The sequence below is a fragment of the Ursus americanus genome, chromosome 14 (genome assembly GCF_024610735.1).
Source record: "Ursus americanus isolate L20-20 chromosome 14, mUrsAme1.1.p, whole genome shotgun sequence".
Lineage (NCBI taxonomy): Eukaryota > Metazoa > Chordata > Mammalia > Carnivora > Ursidae > Ursus > Ursus americanus.
The window spans coordinates 26,138,783-26,163,675 of record NC_142140.1 but is presented as its reverse complement, the minus strand read 5'-3'; the positions used below and the strand labels follow the sequence as shown (position 1 = coordinate 26,163,675).

Genomic DNA, 24,893 nt, shown 5'->3' with positions numbered 1-24,893 from the left:
TAAAGCCAGAGTGGAAACGGCGCAATGAGGGTCTTAGGCTGGAGAGCAATTAATTAAGCCTTACGGAAATGGGTGAAGAGGCGGAGGGGAGGGGTGGGAAGGGAGGGCTCACACCAACTCACCATTCCTGAGCAGAGGCTGATGACCGCCGTGTGCTCGGACTTGGTATTGACATGGCCTTTGTAGAAGCAATGCTTAAGTTCCGCTTCCTCCTCGGAATAAAACTTTGTCTCATTCTTCCCGGGCGTCCCGAGGAGGGTGACAGTGAACATTGGAGCGATAAATCCGGCATGGGCAGTGAGATTAAATAGAAATTGCTGGCCGAAGGCAGAGAGGCGGTAATGCTCCTGGGAAGAGGTAGAGGAGGAAGCGAAGGCAGGCCAGGGGTCAGAGGCAACGTTAATGCTCCGTCGCCTTCTTTTGAAGTGCACATTCGTGGAAAAAGGTTCTCCGAGAGCGTTCACTCGGATGGGAGAAGCGATTTCGTATTCGCTCAGGGTCTCTAATAATTTCACTGCAGGGAAAAGCAGAGACATATGAACCAATAATTCCATTTTCCGCACACCAGTTTCCCGCAAGTTTTAATTTAAAATGAAGGGGGCTTTGATCCGGGTTATTTTCCAACAGTTATTTTTGCCCATTTGAGTCAATGCCTTCACCCTCAGCCAATGCACAAATATTTACTGAACACCTACTATGTGCCAGGAATGGCCAGGAACTATGGATACACCATTCGGAAGCAGACAATGAACAAGTCAAAAAATACATAAGATAATTTCAGATCCTGACAAATACCCTGAATAAAATAAAACATGCCACTATCAGCTACCCCCAGTTACTAAGTAACTACCGTTTGGGGCATGGAGGTGGGGAAGGGGAAGATCAAACTACAAGCCAAGAGGGGTGGAGGAGACTACGTTTGTTCTACAGCGGCTCTCTCTAGAAATTGGCTGGAAATGACCTAAAGAAGGGAGAGGCTGTAAAACCGGAGATAATTCTTTCTAGGAAAAGGAGAGCGGCCTCCGCTGCGGGGTGCCCGCAGTCGGACGCAGAGGCTGGGGAGGTGGCGACTGGGGCGGAGGGGTCGCGGTGGCCGGAGCTTCATTACCTTGCCTCGGGTGCAGCCTGTCCTTGCGCACGGCCGCGGCGGCGTCTGGGCTCCCCATCTCGGCCAGGTCCCGCACCAGGAACGTTAGCAGTGTGGCCCAGGATACAAACTGCATGGTGCTCCCCACCCCTCCCCCGTGGCTCCCACCCCCCTCCCTCCTGCCCTGCTTGGCTGCGGCGGCGACGCGAGGCAGCGGCCGCGGTGAGCGCGCGGAGCCTGGCGCCCGCCGCCAACTTTTGACTTTAGGAGTCGCTGAGGTCTCGCCGCGAGGGTCCCGTCTGCGCTCGGCTGAGCAACGCCGCCGCCTGCCGAGAGCTGAGCCGCTCGGGCCGCAGGAGGAGCCGGAGGAGGAGGAGGACTGGGGCTCGGCTGCTCGGCCGCATAATGTCCAGGGGGAGCCGGCAGGAGAAGGCGAGGAACGTGCGCTCCGAGGCGCGCCGGGCGCCCTGTGCTGGCTGGGATAGCCGAGCGGCTTCTTGAATGGGGGGCTGGGGGGGGCGGGGGCGGGGGGGGGCGCGGGTCCTCCCCGCTCAAATACCCCGGGTGCCCGCCTCTAGCAGGAGAGGGGAGGAGAAAGCGAAGCGAGTGGGGACCGCCTCCTTTCAGACGGAGTCCCCTCCTCGGCTGCCCGTGCGAGTCTCACAGCCTGCCGCGGGCTGCAAGAGGCGGAGGCCAGAGGCGCCCGGAGCTCTAGCCGGCCACTCGCGCTCCCCGCCTCCTCGTGGAGCTCTGCTTTTCTGAGACTCCCTGCCCTGTGGAGGGAGAGCAGAGAAAGTTCTCTCCCTTTCCCGGAGCTCTCAGTTTCTGCCCCTCCACCCCTCTCCTCTCCTTCTCTCCTCTCTCTGCTTTCTCCCTTCAGATCTTTTCCTTTCCTCGCCTTTGCCTCTCCGTGCCGCTCTGTCCCTGTGCCGGTTTTTCCACTGTGGTGTCGCCTCCTGTCCCACTGTGACCCTGTTTCTCCTACTTCTCCTTTTCCTTTTCTCTTTCCTCTCTTCTGTCTCCTTGTTTTTATAACAGCCCTCTCCGTTTTCTCTTTCCCCCTTTATGAATTGCTGTCCCTGTCTCTCCCCTTCGTTTGGTTTCTTACAAGTTAAAGTGGCCCGGGGCCGGAGCGCCTTCCTCCCTCCAACGGTTTCTTACTAGGGACGAGATGTGGCATCTGAGCTCCACTCGCGATCTGATCGCCCTAAGTCAAGAGTTTTAGAGATGGGGTTCTTAATCTGGAAGTTCGGGGTGCGTTTCATATCCACAGTCTTTTGAAAGTTTCGGAAAGCTGTCAAGCGGTTTTCTCCCCCCAACCTCTGTCCCCATCCGGAGAGGGTCAGCTTTTTGTAGGTCCCCGGCCCAAAAAAGGTTAAGATCAGCTCTTGGCCGAGAGAGGGGGCGGGGACTTTGGTGCCCAGACTGCGTTTAGAGATACGGGGTAGAGGGGAGTGAGAGCGAGTGCTAGGGGACAGTCGTGGACCCGGCTGGGGTGGGGGCTGGCGGGGCCTGGGAAGCACTAGTCTGGGGAGGGATTTCTCAATCACTTCTTCCTTTTCGCCAGAGAGATGCTTGGAGTAGTTCAAAGCTGACACTTCAGGCTGTACACCTACCTCCGCCCTGGGATGCAAATTTGGAAGTTAGACAAGCCGGAGCAGGGAGGCTGTGTGTGAGCTGTTGTGTGAGTGAGAGGAGAGGGGGGTGGGGGGGCGAGGAAGGAAGGGGGAGGGAGAAAGAGAGGGAGAATTGTTTAATCCTGGGTGATTCAAAAGTACCTTTTCCTTTACCAACCCTCAAGAAGAAACTAGGGTGTGCTCATTTCACTAATTTCAAGAGGAAGGAAATGGGAATTTCAGTAAAAGATATGACAAATGGATATTTGCCCAATTGTCCCAGAACTGGAGTTTTCTGTTATGTAGTAGGCTGGCACTCTGGATTGGAAATACCAAATACTACCAACACCAGGGACCATATAGCAATATGCTAGAAGTGTCCTCTATTCTTGAAATATTTATGCATATGTTTCTCTCGGTAGAGGGGAAAATGACTTGGTAATTCCTAAAAAATTTGTTGACCCAAATGGACCAATGGTGCCATTGTCTCACTGTATTACTGGAATTTATAATGAGTATAAACAGTATAAAGATGGTAAAACAGAAGCACCTGGAAAGTGCAAAGATTTTTAAAGGATGACATTTAGATCTTTTTCTTAAACCCTCAAAATAATTTTACTAAAACATGTGTCTTCTAAAACACAATCTTTCTTTTCATTATATAATAAAATTCCTCACAATCACAGTATCTGGGAGTTGCAGATTTAGCAAGGAATGGAAAAAAATCACAAAATCAAACTATTAGTTGATTCCAATGGAAAATATCCTAGAACTTTCACTGTAAAATTACTCAAAAATATAGTACTTTTACAGATACATAACTGAAAAGAACAGAGTAGAGGCCAGGAATAAACCCACATATATAGTCAATTGACTTATGGCAAAGAGCCAAGAATATACAGTGGAGAAAGGACACTCTGTTCAATAAATGATATTGGGAAAACTGGACAGCCACATGCAAAAGAATAAAAACGGATCCTTATCTTACACCATCCGCAAAAATCAGCTCAAAAGGGATTAAAGACTTGAGTGTTAAGATCTGCATCATAAAACTCCTAGAAGAAACAGGGGTAAGCTTCTTGATGTTGGTCTTGGTGGTGACTTTTTGGATTTGATACCAAAAGCAAAGGCAACAAAAGCAAAAATAAACAAGACTACATTAAACTAAAAAGCTTCTGTAAGCAAAGGACACATCAACAATGTGAAGAGGCAACCTATGTAATGGGAGAAAATATTTGCAAATCATATATACTGGATAAGGGATTAATATCCAAAATCTATAAAGAGCTCATACAACTTAATAGTAAAAAAAAAAAAATCTATTAAAAAATGGTCAGAGGATCTGAAAAGACATTTTTCCAAAGAAGACTTACGGATGGCCAGCAGGTACATGAAAAAATGCTCAGTATCACTAAGCATCAGGGAAATGCAAATCAAAACCACAATGAGATATCACCTCACAACTGCTAAAATGGCCATTACTAAAAAGACAAGAAATAACAAGTTTGGTGAGGATATGGAAAAAATAGAACCTCTGTGCACTGTTGGTGAGAATGTAAATTGGTGCAGCCAGAAACAGAGTAGGAAGGTTCCTATGAAAATTAAAAATAGAATTACCATGGGATCGAGCAATTGTACTTCTGCGTATTTATCTGAAGGACACAAAAACACCAACCTGAAAAGTTATCTGCATCCCCATGCTCACTGCAGTATTACTTACCAATAGCCAAGACGTGGAAGCAACCTAAGGGTCCATCAATGGATGAATGGATGAAGTAATAGTGGTACCTATATAATGGAATATTATTCAGCCATAAAAAAAAGAAGGAAAGCTTGCAGCAATGTGAATGGACCTTGAGGGCATTTTGTGAAGTGAAATAAGTCAGACAGAGAAAGACAAACGCCATATATTGCAACTTACATGTGGAATCTAAAAAAACCTCCAAAAAACTAAACTCATAGAAACAGAGAATGGATTGGTAGTTGCCAGAAGTGTGGGTAAGGGGTGGGCAAAATGGGCGAAGGTGGTCAAAAGGTCAAAAGGTCAAAAGTTCCAGTTATAAGATAAATAAGTCTTGGGATGTAATGTAGCACAGTAACTATAATTAACAGTATTGTTTTGCACATTTGAAAGTTGCTGAAAGTAGATCTTCAAAGCCATCACAAGAAAAAGAATTGTAACTGTGGGTAGGTATGGATATTATCTAGACTTACTGTGGTGATCATTTTACAATATCTACATATATCAAAGCTTTATGTTGTATACCTGACACTAATATATTACTATATATGAATTTTATGTCAATAAGAAAAATAAAGTTTATAAAGGATAAAAAAATAGCACTTTTCAATATTTTCTATTAAACAAATTTTCTCTCAATTTAAACCCTCCTGATGAAGGTAAGCTGACAGTATAAAAATTATTCTAAGTAGCAACAGAATTCTCTGTGTATTCTCTCTGCTTAGCTTCCTTTTTAGACTTGATTTTAAAAGATGACCTCTGTTTACTCTTCTTTAAAATTGCTCCCAATACAAACAGCCCAGTCATCCCTACAAGAGCTGACAAGAAAGGAGAATACAAAGTATCTCTTGGTGACCTTGAGACATGACCAAGAGCCTGGGCTTCTGCATTTCTCACCCTCAGTGAGAGTCGGTTCATCCTTTCTCAAGTGTATTATCTTGCCTCTGAATTTACATCGATAAACAAGGCTTAAAAGTCTTAGGAAGATGTTTGAAATGATAGCGTAGAACAATGGAGTGAACTATCTAAATAATTCAGGTCCACATCTTTTGTCTGAATCATCATCATCATCAAGATGTTTTGAGTATTTACCATGTGCCAGACACATATACAAATTGACAGCATTCAATTCTTATAACAGCTCTATAAGGCAGGCAGTATTAATAATTTCATTTTACACATAAGGATAGCAAGGTCAATAAATAAATAAATAAATAAATAAAGCGGTGAAATGATTTGACAAAGTTCCCTTAATAAGTGAAAGATAGGATTCAAATTCTGTTTCAGCAGTTTAGTCCAAGTTGATAATCGCTATCATATATGATGAATAAAGGAGTCATCAAAAGCATGTCGGGGTTTTAGGGGTTTGGTTTTTCTTCTATATACAATTTTTCTTTGAGTCTCTAACTTTCTTTTCTCATGATGAGTATTTCATGATAATGATCTTAGTTATTTCACTGATATTTCACAACTTTTTCTGTGGCATGTGGAACAAATCTGGTACATAGTAGGTGCTCAAATAGTTACTGAATGAATGAGTAAATATATACTTTTTTTTTTATACAAACACACATGTGTACTTTAGAGAATAGTTTTATAAATGACAGTATAGAATAACCTGAATGCAGGGAGAAAAGTGGATTCTTTAGTAACCTGGCCCATCACAAGAGTTTGCTCGAAAAGAAGCAGAGCTTTTGGAGGTCACCTAGAGTTAACAGAGATACAATTCTTAGCACATTTTCTTCTCCCAGGCTTTACTGGAACTGAACGTTATTGTAGGTTAAGTGGAAGACCTCTTTGGCTGATTTTTCATGAAAACTATATCCCAGAGGAGTGATGATTGACATTAGTCACTAGGGAGAGATAATCTGGCCAATGGAAATGCACGACATGACATCACAAGTGACTTTGTTTGCAGAACATCGCTGGAAACAGCAGGAAGGAGAATTGAAGTGAAGCCATCTATTTCCACAGAAAGGGAAAACCCACACCCGAATGATAGGGAGAGACCAGGAGCCAGAATTAAAGTGAATAGTTTCCTGAGTGGTCAGCAGTGGGTGGTTTCTGGAATAGATAAGCCAAGGTACTGAGTTGGACAGGTTTCCGGTGGATGAAGAACTAAGGGGAGGGGTGCTGGCCCCACTCTGACCTCAAGCAGTAAGTACGCCCTCTGATCCAGTCCCATGTCTGTTTAGTGGAGGGAGGGAAAAACTGTCATTTTTTCTTGCCACATGGGCGAAGGACCCTATTGTACTTTTTTAAAGTCATCCAAATAGTTACTTCAAGTAAAAAAGAAATGTAGAGAAAGTTATAATTGTATATTAGTATACCAAAAGTTATATGCGTTTTACTGTTAGTAATGATAGCACAAGATTCTCTTGAGTTGGTACTTTGTGTTAATTAATCCTCGTTGGCACTCCTGCCATCTGGGTTTTACTGTCTCCATTTAACATATGATGAAAATAAGACTCAGGAAGTGAAATGACTTGCCCAGCATTTAAGAGCTAGAATGTGCTAAGTTGGGATTTGAACTGTGGTCATTTTACCTCCAAAGCTCATGATATCCATTAATCAGAGCAGCCTAGTAATATGAAAATGTTCACCTAATTATTTTTGATCATTCAGCCTTTACACTTGGCCTGACGAATACCACCTTTAAGAATTTGTTCTGGGGTGCCTGGGTGGTTCAGTCTGTTAAGCATCAGACTCGATTTTGTTTTAGGTGATGATCTCAGGGTCATGAGATCAAGCCCCATGTCAGGCTCTGTGCTAGGCATGGAGGCTGCTTAAGAGTCTCTCCCTCTCCCTCTCCTTCTGCTTCTTCCCCATGTGCGCACACACACTCTCTCTCTCAAAAAAAAAAAAAACCTAACAAAAAAAGAACTTTTTTTCTTTTAATGCTAAATCTAAAGTTCTAAATAATTTCTTTTAAGCCTACTTTGAAAGTCCTAGTTCCAGTTTGTAAGGTGGCTCTAGATACTCAGGACTAGCTCGTGGCAGTTCTACAAAGTTGCTAACTCACCAGGTGTTCCTTGCTTACTTGTCATCCCAGAAGACCATACTTTTGCTATTGTCCAGGCTGTGGAGCCCGAGATGATTCCCACTAATATTTGCTTGAGACTTTTTGGGCTTCGAATCCTTGTTCCATTCCCTCTGATACCTCGTAGAATGAGACATTCAGACCCTGGGGCTCAACTCATAACTACAAATGATTTATAAGTACTGGACTTCTAGCTTATATCCAAACCACTTTGAAACTGAAACCAAATCAGAAAGGAATACAACGTGTGTAAACACAATGTCTCCATTTTGTGGAAGAGCACACTCAACATAGACATGTGTTACATATATATGCTAACATGGAATCTGATAATTTTTAGAGTATTTTGAGATGTACTGGATTGTTATATGCCCCCTGAGCCTTGAAATTCTCCTGTCATACTTTGTTTCACACTTTCTGTTGTTGTGAGGGCAAGGAGCAAATCGATCTCCCACTGTATCCCCTTGGTGGTATGTAACAGGTACTTAATAAATGTTTCTTAAATGAATGAGTTAACAATTGCCCCCAAATTATTTCTAGCTTTCAGAGCCGGTGTTTCTTTTAATTAATGAAAGTCATTCTTTCATACACAACACATACACACACACACATACACACACAGAGGAAACCCCTGGAATAATTGACATAATCTCTGTATTTCATGGTATCATTATTCTTGAGAGGCAAGACTTGCTTTAATTAGAATCTTATCATGATTCCTTTTTTTCAGGAGTAGAAATTTTCAGAGCTAGGCTTTCCCTGATGGCTACTTCAGGATCGTGAGCGTGACAAGAAGAGACCAATGCTATGGCAGTTTCCATATCCTTTTTATATCCTGAAAACAGGGTAATCATAATTACCTGCCTCAAAGGGATGGTGTGACAATGAATTGACCAATGAAAGTCTTGGCTTAGTGGCTGGCATAGTAAGCGATCTCTGTTCAAATCAGTGACCTCACTCTAACCCACGTGCTAGTTAGGAAGAGTGATTTCTGATTCAATTTGACAGAGAAGGGTACTGTCAACCTAGCACCCTTTTCCCTCCTAACCTCCTTCACCAAGTTATGAGCCTTTGTCCTACTGGGAAAGGAAAGAAATCATGTGCATGCTAATATTTCCTTGACTATTTCTTCTATGTTTATACTTACTGTGAGTCCCCATGTCCTTTTAAAATTATTTTCATTTTTAAAAACAGCTTTACTATCCCTCATACTCTGCTTAAATTAGCAATTCTAGCATATAAGTCTAATCTAGCATTTTTCCCCCCACCCCTGGGCCCTTTGTTTTCCTGGCAGAACTTTTAAATAATCAAATCACAATTTTCCCTCTAAACATTAAAAAAACCTGTTTTTATATGGCAAGCAATTTTTACACATGCAAAAAAGTAATTTCCTCAGCTGATGATGCTTAATGGCTTGTCGGTTCTAATGGTATTTATTATAAGAATGGCAAAACTTAACAATGGCTTTCTATTTCTAAGCACAATGAAGAATACTGTATTCAATCTTCCTGACAACCCAATGAAACAGGAGTGCCTTTAGCCCCACTTTTCAGGAGGAAATGAAGGCACAGAGAGGATACATAACTTACCCAAGGTTGCACAGCCAGTGAGTGGGGAGTCAAAGCCAGATCTTTTTTCCTTTAAAAAATATATAAATTAATATATACATTTTTATTTTAAGTAGGCTCCACACCCAATGTGGGGCTTGAACGCACGACCCTGAGATCAGGAGTCACATGCTCCACTGACTGAGCCCGCCAGGTGCCCCTCAAAGCCAGGCTTTCTGATTTCAAGGTCAATACTCTTAAACCATGACATTATACCGACTGTCATATGTATTTAAACTCTATTAAGCTTAATACAGGATACATTTTTATGCTCAGGAATATATTCTTAAAGAGTGAAAATCCTGGGGCACCTGGGTGGCACAGTCGTTACGCGTCTGCCTTCGGCTCAGGGCGTGATCCCAGGGTCCTGGGATCAAGCCCCACATCAGGCTCCTCCACTGGGAGCCTGCTTCTTCCTCTCCCACTCCCCCTGCTTGTGTTCCCTCTCTCGCTGGCTGTCTCTGTCAAATAAATAAATAAAATCTTTAAAAAAAAAAATAGTGAAAATCCTGACATTAGTAGAAATTCAGATATCAGGCCAGCTGGGGAAGGAGGCCAATAGGAGGTTTGGTTTGGGGAATCAGAAATGATGGAATCCTGACCAGCAAGCCAAGTGGATACTGAGGAGGAAAATATCTTTCCAGGACCCTAAACCATTCACTCACCTAAATGTAAGACTGGCCCTTGACAACACTAGTGTTCTTCAGTGGTCTCATGGCCACGACCATTTTTATAAACTCCCGTGGCCCTCAGTTCAGCCCAGCATCTTCATGTGGTTCAGGCTGCTCTGTGGTCCTTGCTATAAAAACAGCAGATGGCCAAGAGGCTTGCCTTGAAGTTATACAAGTAGTTCAGGATTTGAATTGCCCATGAGGAGCTCATGTGGGGGCCCAGTACAAAGAAGGTTCCCAAGAGCTTTTCAAAATATCTCAGCTACTGTGACCACCAAGGACAAGGGAGAGAGGCTGGAGGCAGGGAAGAATACCTTCATATTCCAAATTAGTGTGCAAAAATGTAAAAGTGTCGCATGTCCCAGCTTGACCTGGCAAGGAGATTATGTGACAGCAAATGAGTGCCAGTTCTAAGTGGAATATTCACCATGCACTATCTTTGTGTTAACTGGCACCAGTAACACAAAATCAGTTGCTTCCTGAAACGTAAGCCTAACAATTAGTGCCTTGTCGAGTCCCTATCAGATGTTGGCAAAATAATTGGCTTTGCACTCCGCCCCAACTCAAAAACAGGTGTGACAGTACATATCGGTGGCACTCATGGCAGGCAGACCTGGGATACACTTCAGCTCCTGCTGGGCTCTGTGCAAGAGGTACAGTTATAAGAAGCGAGGGTTTGGAAGTAGAATTTTCTTTTGGGTAATCATGCCATCCATGGTGGTGGTGGTGTCCGAATTCTACTTCCAGTAGGCCACACAAATGCACCGTTGTACATTTTTTAAATCACACTTCTTACAGCGGATCACTCAGTTCATTAATTCTGAATGCAAATCTGTACCTCACAGAAGTTGTATTCGCTGTAAGGTACCTTGTCTGACAAAACAGATCATGGCAGAGAAATGACTCCATGACCAATGATTTTGGTCCTTGGATGAAGGAGTGACAGAGGTCCTAAAAATTAAAAAAATATATATACAATTCAAGGCCGTCTCCTCCCCACTTTCCTGGTCAGGTGAAAAGGGAAGGCAGCCATCCAGAGATGGTAAATGAAATAGGGACAATTATTGAAGAGTAAAAAGAGCTGTGTGTGGCAGCACACAGACATGTCCAAGATGCATTATTAAGCAAATAAGTTACAGAGTTGTTCATCTAATTGAGTCCTAGGGTAATAAAAACAAAATAAAATAGCAGCAATAAGATCGCAGCTTGTGCTAAGACAGGATATGCATAGGGAAAAATCTAGAAAGATGGATACACATCAAACCGTGACCATAGGACTGTGATCTCTGGGGCTGGGGATTATGGAAATCTTTTATTCTCTCTACATTTCTATGATACCCATTTCCATATTTTCAATAATTTTCACAAGAAAATATAACTTTCTTTAATGAGAAAAAAATTTTAAAGTAAAAAGACAATATATAAAGAAAATATTAGGGTATCACCATCCTTAGGGAAATTTTTCTCATAAATTATGCATAACTTCAGCTGTTTCATTATTTGAAAATAACTTTATATGTATTGTGCCTCTGTGAAAAACACCAGGAAGAGATTTATGATAGGCAAGTCAGGCCTTTGAGAAGAGTTCAAGGGGAGCCTGTGACTTAGAAATATAAGCATTTGATATACAGTAACTGTGGGATTAAAATGTGAGTGCAGAGTAACAGCCAAGTAGCAGGAAAAAAAGTAAGAGCATCTTCAAGCCCTGACTATATAAACTGAGAGGACACTTGCTCATTCATTCAGCACATATTTATCGAACATCTTCTATATACCATGCAATTTGCAGACAGCACTAGAGATCACAGTCTAGGGGAGGAAGACAAACACAGAATAAGTAAATAGGTGATCAGATATATAATCAAACATTTTTCTACGTTTTGCAGAGGAGATTAAAAGGGTGACCGTGTAGGTGAATAGAACAGAGAAGACCTCTTTGAGAAGTGATAGGTAAACTGAAACCTAGGGAATAAGAAAGAGCCAGCCCCCTAAAGAATGGGAAGAAAAATATTCCAGGCAGAGAGAGCAGCAGGGCAAGGTCTGGGATAGGAAAGATGTAGGAGTGTTTCAGAGCCTAAAGAAGCCCTTGTGGCTAGAGATCTGTGAACAGAGAGATGGTTTCAAGGACACCAGAAGCCCGGTGATAGAGGGCCTTCAGGTGAGGGGTCTGCATTTCATTTTGGACACAAAGGAAGCCAGGGAAATGGTTTGGGTAGGGAGATTACTAGATAACTCTTGTTGTTTTGAAAAGACCCCTCTAGCTGCTGAGTGGAGGATGGAGCCGAGGAGGGGTATTGTGTTGTTCCCATGGCTTGAATTAGGGTGGTGTAGTGGAGTTGGCAGGACATACAAGCCGAGTATACTTTGAAGGTAGATTCGAAAGGACATGGTGAAGGCTGTTATAGCGGGGATGAGAGAGAGGGGGCATCAAGAATGAGCCACACAGGGGCGCCTGGGTGGCTCAGTTGGTTACGTGTCTGTCTCCGGCTCAGGTCATGATCCTGGAATTCCGGGACTGAGCCCCGCATGGCATCAGGCTCCCTGCTCAGGGGTGAGTCAGCTTCTTCCCCTGCTTCTCACCTTGCTTGTGCACTCTCTCAAATAAATAAATAAATAATCTTAAAAAAAAAGAACCCCCCAGTTCCTATGCAGAAATTGCTATCTTTTATATACACAAATAACAACCAGATAGAGAATATAAAAAAATAGAAGCCACACATACAATAGCAAAAAAAAAAAAAAAAAAAAAAAAAAAAATCACTGGGGAGAGAAATAGCAAGAAACCTGTGCTAAGTGAATAATATCTTTAGAAACACTAACAAAGTCTTCAGAGATGTGAGGAGATGGGAAGATACCCAATTCTCAGGATGCCTGATCGCCACAGAGGTGCCCCTTTTCCCTGAGACAGTTTACAAAATGCTCAGAACCCCAATACAAATATGTACGATTTGTTTCTGTTATTTTTTGTTTGAGACAGATTAAGCCAAAGTATATTTGGGAAGAGCAGCTCAGAAAACTTTGAAAATGAAGAACAATGTATCTCCACATTGCTAGTATTAATACCAGATACTAAGATAGAATATAAAATCTCAATAAATAAATAGTGTGACACTGGATTGTGAATTAAGAGAAAATTCAGTGGAAGAGTCAATAAGTGAACTAGAAAAATGTAGAAACGAGATTTTAGAAAAATCCAGGAACAGCGTGAACAGTGAGAACTTAGTTTCCGAGAGAGATGACTTCTGAAACTTTCTGGGAAAACATGGACCGTTCACAATACAGTGCTAGAATGACATGGTAGCCATGGGGTTTTGAAACTAACTAAAAATAATCTGTATATCTGTACCTCACACTTTAAATACGTGCTTGATCCATATCAAATGAATCAAGAGTTGAATACAAAAATTAAATCAAGACCGATTTAGAAGAAAAGAGGAGGAAATACTTTACGTCTGTGGCATAAGGAAGGCTTCCTAGTTATGACTCAAAAATTCACAAGCCATATAAGAAAAAAATTTAAATGTTTAAGTTTGTTACAAAACAAGCAAAGACAAAGTCCGCATGAGAAGAAGCATCCTAATCAAAACCCAAAAGTCAAAGAAATGACAAACTGAGAAATTAGATTTTCAGCTCATCACACAAAGAGAGAGCTTTCCTTCGATCCAGAAGAAAAATCTGCAAGGTATCAGTTGATAGCTCACGAGAAAGGAAATACAAATGATGTGGCCCTGTGAAAAGGTACTCTGTTTTACTCATAATAAGAAAAAATCAAATTAAAACTATGGCAATACTAGTTTTTTAGCTACTGGGCAAAATCCTCATAAATATAATCCATTACGGTACTTTTGTGTGTGTGCCTATATATGCATGTAAAAAAAAATGGGGAAAAATAACATATTTTTATTTGCTTATGTATTCTAAAGAAACTTGAATGGATACACAAGAAGCTAAGCACAGTGGTTACTGTGGGAGGAAGGCTGGGAATAGGACAGATGGGGGATGTATTAGTCTGCTAGGGTTCTCCAGAGAAGAATGTGTGTGTGTGTGTGTGTGTGTGTGTGTGTGTGTGTGTGTGTATGTGTGTGTTTGTATATTATATACATATATATTAATATTATATATACTACATATTAATATTTATATATCTATAAAGAGATTATAAGGAATTTATTATAAGGATTTGGCTATGATTATGGAGGTTGCCAAGTCCCAATACCCACAGGGTGAGTCGGCAAGATGGAGACCCAGGAGAGCTGATGGGTTAGTTCTAGTCTAAGTCTAAAGGCCTGAGAACCAAGAGAGCCAATGGTTTAGTTCCACCAGAAGGCCAGCAGCCTCAAGACCCAGCAACAGCCTATGTTTCAGCTCGAGTCTGAAGGCAGGAAGAAGCAGATGTCCCACTTTGAAGGCAGTCAGGCAGGAAGAATTCTCTCACTTGAGGAAGGGTCAGCCTTTTTGTTCTATTCAGGCCTTCAACTGATTATATGAGGCCCACTCACCTTATATAGGGCAAGCTGCTTTACTCAGTGTACCAAGTTAAGCAATAATCGCATCCTAAAACACCCAGAATAATAATGCCTGATCAGATATCTGGGCACTCCATGGCCCAGTCAAAGTGACACATAAAATTAACCATCATGGGCTACTAGAACAAAATACCACAGACTTGAGTGGCTTGAACCACAGAATTGTATTTTCGCACAGTTTGGGAGGCTGGAAGTACAAGATCAAGGTGCTGGCAGGGTTGTTTTCTGGTGAGACCTCACACCTTGCTTGCAGATGGCTACCTTCTGGCTGGGTCCTCACCTGGCCTTTGCTGTACATTCATGCACTCCTGGAGTCTCTTCCTCTTCCTAGAAGGACACCTCTCTTAGTTGGATTAGGGCCCCACGCTTATCTCATTTGACCTTAATTGTCTCCTTAAAGGTTCTATCTTTAGAGTCACATTGTGGGCTAGGGCTTCATCATATGACTCGAGGGGCGGCACATTCAGTGTGTGGTGTGGAGTTGAGAGCATGGTGCATGCTGGAGGGGCACTCTAGTGGAATGTCACTTAGGCAGGTGGCATTCAGGAATTTAGATTGAAGACGAGAAATGGCAATGTTTCTTCTACCTGTTTATAAAGTCAGGGAAATGCATGGGATCACCCAGGACAGTGGTTTTCAAAATTTATTTAACACGCTTTAGAATCATCTGCAAGGATATTGCAGGGCTCTATCCCCAGTTTCTGATTCAGTAGTTCAGAGTTTAGACCCAAGAACTTAACATTTCTAACAAATCCAAGGGGTTGCTGGTACTACTGGCTGGAGTCCCCACTGGGAGAACCACTAGCCTAGGGCAATGATTCTCCATTCTAACCTCATACTGGTATCAGATGGAAAATCATGAGAAAAAACACAATTACCTGAGACCAGCCCACTGCAAGTCAATTAAGTGATAACCTCTGGGAAATGGGCCTAAGCACCGGTAAATTTCATTTTATTTTATCTTGTTTTATTATTTTTTAAATTTTATTTATTTTTGGGGGGGGCACTGGTAAATTTTAAAAACTCCCCTGTTGATTCTGATGTGCAGCCAGGGAAGAGAGCTTCTGACCAAGGAAAAGACCCTGGAGAAACAAGAGAAAGCCAAGAACAAAGACCTTAGGATGCTACCTCTTACTTTTTTCAAAGATTTTTATTTATTTATTTTAGAGAGAGAGTGCAAGCACAAATGGGGGGAGGGGCAGAGGAAGAGAGACAAGCAGACCCCTCACTGAACAGGGAGCCCAATGCGGGCTTGATGCAAGGCTCCATTCAGGGCCTGATGCAGGGCTCAATCTGGGGCTCCATCCCAGTACCCTGAGATCATGACAGGAGCCGAAGGCTGATGCTTAAGCGCTTAACTGACTGAGCCACCCAGGCGCACCAGGACGCTACCTTTTAAATAATTCATAGGCAAGGAAGAACCAGCCTAGACATAGAGAGGTGAAGAGGTAAAAGGAAAACCTGGACCTCCCCTAGTGTTCTAGAAGGCAGTTACCAGCTGGCAGGCTCTGGGCTGGGTTCTGGCGATACAGACCCACACAGCCTTCGGGGTGCCTGGGGGGCTCAGCCGTTCATTAAGCATCTGCCTTCAGCTCAGGTCATGATCCCTGGGTCCTGGGATTGAGCCACATCGGGCTCCCTACTCTGCGGGAAGCCTGCTTCTCCCTCTCCCACTTCCCTTGTTTGTGTTCCCTCTCTCAATGTCTCTGTCAAATAATAAATAAAATCTTAAAAAAAAAAAAAAAGACCTACACAGCCTTCAAGGAGCTGCTTTGCAGTTAAGGACCAAGGCACTCTTTAAAGAAGCAATGACATGATCTAGTCCCTTCCTGATGCGTTCCCTGGAGAAATACTTGCTGACTTACATAAGAATGCATGCCTGGGATGTTCACGACAGCGTTGGTTGTAATACTGAGAAACGAGACCACGTGTCCTCAGCAGGAGAAAACGGGTACATGATAGAGAATGATATGTTCATATGCAGGCACATCGCAGCGTGGTTCAAAGGAGTGAACCAGGTAGACATCAACTGACAAGATCTAAAAAATTGTTGTTGAAGGACAACAATCTGCAAGTTGCAGCATGACGTGTCTATCATTTATGGGAAGAACAGCTCACATATGTGTTTGTGCATAAGGACAGAAAAAGGTCTAGAAAGATGCACTCTAAATTCATACCTGTAGGAAAGGGAGAGGCCACACATTTGAGAAAACATGTGAAGGGACTTGAGATTTATTTGTAATGCTCTTAATATTTTTAATGCATGTATTTAATTACCATAATATTGGACTAAATTAATTTTTAAAAGTCATTTATGAATGTCAATAATTACTATCAAGTCTGAAGTTAATATATGCATACACTAGAATATTTGCCTTTCTGTGAGGTCTTGAAATAATAGTCCCTGGATCCCCTCCTGATGTCAGGGTTAATTAAAAATCTCCCCTGACCACAAGAAGTATTTTTCCCAATCCATTTCTTAAACGAGAAAAAAGCAGACACTATCGCTTAAAAGAAAAGCAAATGAAACAAAACATCATATGGCCATTACTCTCTATGAATTTTTCTGCAAAACAAGCGTGTTTGAAATAGCATTTCAAAGAAACAGACAGCTTCCTTCCCCAGAGTCTTGCCTGGCAGACATGTTACAATTATTCAGTCAAGGAGCTATGTTGGAATGCAGCTCTGAAAAGGCAACTGAGATTTTTACTTGCAAGGCTCTGACTCCTATACAGCAAGTAAATGATGCTAGGAGATCCCGCAGATGAACATGCAGAAATCTGTGGGTGCACACTTGAGCCTGACCATACCTGTGACCTTCTAGACAACTGGATACTTTGAGCTATTGTGTTGTCTCCTTGGAAAGCAATGACTTTCAGCTCCTCTGATGTTCGTTTTCAGAGCCAGGACTTATGTAAGGTCCAGGAGAGCAAACGCCTCATCTGTATCATCGTCACTGTTTCTTCCCCAGTACCTCGCATGGTGCTTAACTGCAGTGGATGCTCAGTAAATATTTGTGGAACGAATGAAGCCACACACACACACACACACACACACACACACACACACCCCAATATTAAAAATAAAATCATCCATGAATTCTATACAATGTTAAGCAGAAGAAACCAGACACAGAAAAGTGAATCCTACATTTTCCATTTATATAATGTTAAAAAAAACGGGCAAAATTAATTGAGGGTGATAGAAAATGATGATGGGGGGACCGTGATTTTGAAGGGCACAATGGGGGGCTTCTGGGACGCTGGTCACGTTCTTTTACTTGATCGTAGTGGTGGTTACAGGGATCTGTTTACTTTGCAAAGATTCACTAAGCTATATAATTATGACTTGCACACTTTGCTCTTTGCATGTTATTTTTAAAAGTTTGCTTAAAATAAATGAAAGCAACTTTTTCAAAAAAAAATTCACCGGTAAATAAAGGCATGTTAACTGAGGTTTTGAAGTTTTAATCCTTGATGCAGTAGATGATTTCATCTCTGGAAAATTATTTTCCAATACTAAACATATTTGCATTTGGGATTTCTGAAGAGAAAATGTGTAACATCACCTCCAGGGCTTAAAGGCTCAGCCCTCCCTGTTCTAAGGCATCCAGCTGGTGGCAAAACAGCTGTTGTGCGATTAGAAGCAGCTCTGCTATTGGGTTTTTAGCACCCATTCTTTTTCCTGCCCCTGCTCTTTTGAAATTTCTAACCCTTTTAACAGACGAGGGAGACTATTGAAAGAAAACCAGAAACTTCAGAGATGTGCAATCTGGGAAAAATATGTGACATTTCCCGCCATTTAATAACCACCAGACTCACTACATTTTATATTTTTTTCTTTTCTTTTTCTCCCATATTCCTTTTTCTTTTTTTTCCGTCTTGATAATAACAAAAACATTAAAAAAATCCTTGAACCCAGTAACCCGGAAATTGAACTTGCATACACACTTGTGCATGCACGAAGTGATAGATTTACAAGGTAATTCACAGATACATTGTGTGTAGTAGCAAAAGCCAAAAGGCAACCTAGATGTCCAGCAAAAGGGGACTTTTAAGTATGTGACATTCAACAACAGAAAAATAAGGGATCATAAGAAAGAATGAAAAGGCTGTCTGTGTTCAAGATATATAGATAAGTGCAAAGTACAGACTGTCTATTTATTTAAAGATTTTATTTATTTATTTGACAGACAGCGAGAGGGGGAACACAAGCAGAGGGAGTGGGAGAGGGAGAAGCAGGCTTCCTACTGAGCGGGGAGCCCAATGAGGGGCTCGATCCCAGGACCCTGGGATCATGACCTGAACCGAAGGCAGACGCTTAACGACTGAGCCACCCAGGCACCCCACAGACCGTCTGTTTAAAAGACTACCATTATGAACATATAAGTTATTTCTGGAAGGATACACAAGAAACTTAATATGGGCTGCCCCCAGAGGGAGATGGTATACATAGGCGGGACAGAGACTTTCCCTGTACACATTTTGGCTCCAGTGATATTTAGACTGTATTGTATGTTGTCTAATCAAAAGTAAATTTCTAAAAACATATAAAATAATACATTTGGCTGTAGTTATTAGAGAGAACCCTGATATCGCTAAGAATGTAGAACTGTGGCACAATCTTGTACCCTGGAGTTGGAAGCGGAAATTGGGTCACCTAAGAGGCAATTTGTCAACACATATCAAAAACTTCTGAATTTTTCTTTTGCCTCGCTATTTCTAGTTGTAGGGATTTATTTTTAAGAATACAACTGTAGGGCGCCTGGGTAGCGCAGTCGTTAAGCGTCTGCCTTCAGCTCAGGGCGTGATCCCGGCGTTATGGGATCGAGCCCCACATCAGGCTCCTCCGCTATGAGCCTGCTTCTTCCTCTCCCACTCCCCCTGCTGTGTTCCCTCTCTCGCTGGCTGTCTCTCTGTCAAATAAATAAATAAAATCTTTAAAAAAAAAAAGAATACAACTGTAACTATAAGACACCGATGAACGAAATTGAAGAAGACATAAATAAATGGAAAGATATTCCATGCTTGTGGATCAGGAGAATTAACATTGTTAAAATGTCCATACTAACCACAACGGTCTATAGATTCAGCACAATCTCTATCAAAATTCCAATGGCGTTTTCACAGAAATAAAGCAAACAATCCTAAAATTTGTGTGGAATCACAAACAACCCCGAACAGCCAAAGCAATTGGGGCAAAAGAAGTGGAAGAACAAAGCTGGGGGCATCACACGTCCTGATTTCAAACTGTACTACAAAGCTATAGTATTCCAAACACGATGGTACTAGCATAAAAACAGACACACAGATCAATGGAACAGAATGGAAAGCCCTGAAATAAACCCATCAATATATTGTCAATTAATTTATGATAAAGCCATAAGACTATACCATGGGGAAAGGATAGTCTCTTGAATAAATGGTGCTGGGAAAACTGAACAGCCATATGCAAAATCATGAAACTGGACCCCTATTATGCACCATACACACACACATACACACACACAAACTCAGAATGGAATGTAAGACTTGAAAGCATAAAACTCCTAGAAGAAAACACAGGCAGTAAGCTCCTTGACGTAGGTCTTGATGATGATTTTGGATTTGACAACAAAAGCAAAGGCAATAAAAGCAAACATAAACAAGTAGACTACAACAAACAAAAGCTTCTGTACAGGACAGGACACCATCAACATGAAAAGACAATCCATGAAATGGGAGAAAATATTTGCCAGTCATATAGCTGAGAAGAAGGGGTTAATATCCAAAATGTATAAAGAATTTATGCAACTCAATAGCAAAAGATAATCTAATTAAGATGGTCAGAGGGGGGCGCCTGGGTGGCACAGCAGTTAAGCCTCTGCCTTCGGCTCAGGGCGTGATCCCGGCTCTGCCTTCGGCTCAGGGCGTGATCCCGGCGTTATGGGATCGAGCCCCACATCAGGCTCCTCCGCTATGAGCCTGCTTCTTCCTCTCCCACTCCCCCTGCTTGTGTTCCCTCTCTCGCAGGCTGTCTCTATCTCTGTCAAATAAATAAAATAAAAATCTTAAAAAAAAAAAAAAGATGGTCAGAGGACCTAAACACATATTTATTTTCCAAAGAAGACATACAGCTGGTCATCAGGCACTTGAAAAGGTGCTCAACGTCACTCATCATCAGGGACATGCAAATCAAAACCACAGTGAGATATCATCTCATACCTGTTTGAATGGCTATTCTTTGTTATCAAAAAGACAACAAATAGGAAGTATTGGACAGGATGTGGAGAAAAGACAACTGTTGTGCACCGTTGGTGGGAGTACAAACTGGTGCAACTACTATGGAAAACACTGTGGAGGTTCCTCAGAAAATTGAAAAATATCAGCCAGCAATTCCACTTCTGGGTATTTATCCAAAGGAAATGAAAACACTACCTCAGAAAGATACATGCACCCCAGGCTCATTGTAGCATTTCGTACAATAGCTAAGACATGGGAGCAACTTAAGTGTCCACTGATGGATGAATCAATGAATAAAGAATTTGAGATATATTAATATATAGTGCAGGTGTGTGTGTGTATACACACACACAATGGAATATTACTCAGCTGTTAAAAATAAGAAAATCTTGCCCTTTGTGACAACATGGTTGGAACTTGAGGGCATTAGGCTAAGTGAAATAAGACAGAAAAAGAAAGATAAATACCATCTGATCTCACTTATATGCGGAATCTAACAACAACAAACAAGCAAATGAACAAAAATACTGAAGTCAGATACAGAGACTAGACTGGTGGTTGCCAGAAGATGGGGGAGGGAGTTGGGTAAAATGGGTAAATGTACAAACTTCCAGCTATAAAAGAAAGAAGTCCAGGGTATGTAAAGTACAGCACAGTGACTACAGTTCATAACACTGTATTGTCTATTTGAAAGTTGCTAAGAAAATAGAAAACTTGCTTACTGGGTGTAGGGTTTTCTTTTGGGGTAATGGAAATGTTTGGCAATGAGACAGAATTGGTGGTTGCATGACATTGTAAGTGCACCGAAGGGTCATCCCAGCTCCTGGGCTCCTGTTTGGCTAAATCCTTGTTAAGACTCCATCAGAGTTTCTTTTCCCTCTGCCCAGTGTTACTGACCTCACTTCCCCACAGGTACTGATCACAGGTATCGTTCCTGCACACCAATATCTGACTAAGACCTGTTTCCCAGGAATGCAGCCTGTTAAAAATCATTAATCCAGGGAGCACTGGCCCAGGCATTGGAATAACATCATGGTATCTAGGGTCACTACCTGAGGATTTCAAAGCTGGTCTCAGAATTGGAAGGGGTGGCTATGGTCTATTACCATGGAATACTAAATTAATTTCCCGTTGTGTTCTTCTACTAACACTGGAACGAACAGCTTCTACTCTTGTATTATTTCATTTGAATAAATCCGCAAGAGCTGGATGATCATGACTGATGCATTTTTATGCTGCTTTCCAGGATTCTGTTTATTTAACAAAGCTACCAACAGTGAGCAAAAACTACTCAGAACTTTTAATACACCTGTAACCAAAAAGGGGATTGAAAAAGATAATATCAAATGTGCCAGAAAATCTGCCAGGTGGTTTAAGTGAAACCTATGCTGTTCCTTAATATTTTCCCGTTCATCTCTAATAATAATTTGTTTTTAAAAGCCATTTGCTCAATGTAGAGAACTGGAGAAATATAGAGTACTAGGAGATTTTAAACTAAAAAAGGCTCACCCTCTTTTGAAGCTAAGAAAGCTTTAGGAATTTGGTGACCTTTGAAAGAACCCATCATTATGAGTAGGGTTTTGTGTAATGGAGATGTTTGGGATTTTGGTTTTTTTAGTGACAGCGGCCCAACTTAAACTAGTTTAAACAAAAATAGAAACATGCATTGTCTTTGCTAACTTAAAAAAATCTGGGGGTCTCCCGCTTCCGGGGCATTTGGCTCCAGGATATCTAAATGATGCCATAAGAGAGCAGTCTTTCCATCTTGACTATTTACTTCGTACTGGCTGTGTTTTCAGACAGGCTTCTTCCTTATGGAGTTATGGATGGACACCAGCTCTCTCAAGCTCCCTTTGTTAGCAGTTCTGTCACTCCAGCAAAATGGGAATGCTTTTCTCCTGATAAATCCAACAAAATATACCAACAGCTCTGTTTGACCAGGTTTAGATCACATGGCCACTTCTAGAGGCAAAAATAGGTTTAGCCCCAGGAACCCATGGACTGACCCTGGCAGGAGAGGGTCTCCAAAAAAAAAAAAAATGCTTTAAACTGAGAAAGAGATGTCCATTACAAGTTTCACAGGTGGAGATGAAGAATGGGGAGGGAGTTCAAGGTGGAAGCATCAGCCTGAATAACGGAAGCAAGATGGGAAGGTCCAATTTGAGAACATTAGAGAACAGAGAAAAAAGAGAATGGAAATGTGTTGTAGAAAGCCTTGATTGTCAAGATAAGGTTTTGTGCCCAATTTTAAAGGCCGTGGGGGGGCCAAAGAGGTGTCCAAAAAAACCCCATCACATATTACAAATATAATATACCATCAGGTGTAATTGAAAACAAGTGAATGTTCTGTGTTTTCTTCAAGATTCTGGTATGTTGTTGAATGCTTCATTTCCAAGGAATTTGTTTTCAGTTAAACTGTGTAAGCTCGATTGATCTACCCCTGGAAAAAAGTTTTAGTATGTTTGCTGAATGCATCTGTCTCCCCCCGCTTATTACATTTCTTCTTGCCTATCACTTTGAGATTTGGCTAAACTGAAAAATACATATTAGTATGAACAATCCCAGGTGAAAGACCAGGAACTCTTGGAGATAAATAAAAAGAAGGCAACCAACCATGAATCCTCAGACCTGATGGGCAATTTACAACCTCACTACTTTAAGGCACTCATTTATTCTTCAGTTCAAGTTGTGCTCTCAACCTTAGCACAGACTTTGGAAAAAGAAATATTTCGTTACAATAATGATTAGAAAGTCCCTTTGGAGGAAATAACTTGCTGATGAAGATTAATTTCTCTCTCCCTTCCTCTCCTATTTTCTGTGTGTCTTCTCTATAAACAGAAGTTGAAAATGGTTCACTGGAGCCCAGAGTAATGGACCACAAAGTTCCCAATAGATGGTCAGCCTGGGTTGACTATAACTTAGTTTAATGGTATCCCTTCACTGTAGAGTGAAACCAGAAAGGGCTTTGCAGAGAGCAACGTGATACACATGAATTCATTACCATCATTTATAACCAGGTAAGATCCAGGACCTGGGTTACTAAATGTCTTCCTTTTCTGATGTGAGGCTAGCTAGACCTCAGGCTCCTGAATAAGACAGTCCTGAGTTTCTGTTGCACAACATGCCCGAGCCTTCAGAGCCTCATCTGTAAAATGGAAAATAAAAGTATCTACTTATCTAATAGTGATTTGTTGAGGATTAAATGAGACCAAAATGAATAGTAAAACAAGTTCATAGTTGCAGCGTGACCCACTCATCTCAGTGTGCCCAGAATTTCCTGATTTTAGCACCAAAAGTTCCATATACTGGGGACTTCATCCATTGCAGGCAAACTGGGACAGTGCGTCATCCAAGAATCGGGAACTCAAAAAATTTTTAGAAAATATTAAGCTATTTTTATTTCAGGGGAGAAAAGCGAAGATTAAAATTCTCAGCACGGTATAAGGATCACTGGCATTTTATTTTAAAAAATTAGGATTACAGAATTCAACCTCCTAGGGTTCACACATAAGGCTTCTAAATTCAAATCCTATACCTGGGGTGCTTTTATTCATCCTTTCATTCAATTCTTCATTCCTTCAATCAATCCCTGCCTTCCTAGAACTTAGAGTAGAAGACACAGGCATGTAATAAACAGAAGTCTTACAAACAATTCCCACTGCTGTTGTGCTAAGTGTATTGGCAGGTAATTGCGCATGAGTGATTTTTCTAGGTATTTTCCTGAATCAGTCTACTCTCCAGTGTTTCCTCTTGTGCCCATATTTTCCTGCAAAGGGGACATCATAGGATTGCAGTTTGGCCATGGAGGAGCAGAAGTTAATTAGTCCTAAACGACCACACGTGGTCTGGTCTGCGGTGTTCTTCTATTTATATTTTGATAGGATAGCAGACTTGGGAGTCCAGCCTCATCCTGTCTGTCCCATGGAATAATCCATAGTTGGTAGGTTCCTAACCCAAGGGGAGCCCCTCCCTTATCTGTGCAGGTGATCTGGGTCTACATTTGCCTGTTTAAGTTCACGAAACAGGAAAATACCCAAGAGTCTTACATTTCAACCCACACTCTCAGCATCCGTAAGAAAGGAAAAGTGGTCTCTCCAGATGTGTTCCCATTACAGTATTGTGTGGTCTTTTATTTTCATTTCAGTAGAGCCAGGAAATTCAGAATCAGTCACCTAGTCCAAAATATAATAATCTTTTGGTATTATATTTACAATAACATATCATAGGGAAAGTGGATATTTCATCTGGGAGCCAGGGTAGGCACTGGGGAACTGACTCGCCTCAGCAGTACCGTGTTAATAAACTTGAGAAAGCGCTATGCTGGGTTAAAATGCAACTTTTCACCCCCCTGGCATGGCAAACTGAATAGGGAAGGAAACCTCTA

General features: G+C 41.7%; 1 protein-coding gene and 1 long non-coding RNA gene across 6 annotated transcripts in view; one reads left to right on the top strand and one right to left on the bottom strand.

The window, feature by feature from the left end:
- ADAMTS9 (ADAM metallopeptidase with thrombospondin type 1 motif 9) overlaps positions 1-1,549 on the bottom strand; it is a 156,714-nt gene extending 155,165 nt beyond the window's left edge. For all 5 annotated transcript variants that reach the window (XM_045807539.2, XM_087866877.1, XM_087866876.1 and 2 more), the window contains exons 1-2: positions 1,109-1,549; positions 123-514 (exon numbers count right to left, since the gene is read on the bottom strand). In XM_045807539.2, the coding sequence (XP_045663495.2) occupies positions 123-514; positions 1,109-1,223 (507 nt within the window). In that variant the 5' untranslated portion in view covers positions 1,224-1,549. The remainder of the gene's footprint in view (positions 1-122; positions 515-1,108) is intronic.
- A 46-nt stretch (positions 1,550-1,595) lies between these two features.
- LOC148108926 (uncharacterized) overlaps positions 1,596-24,893 on the top strand; it is a 57,906-nt gene continuing 34,608 nt past the window's right edge. Inside the window, exon 1 of the long non-coding RNA XR_015726649.1 lies at positions 1,596-23,526. This is a non-coding gene — a long non-coding RNA (uncharacterized LOC148108926). The remainder of the gene's footprint in view (positions 23,527-24,893) is intronic.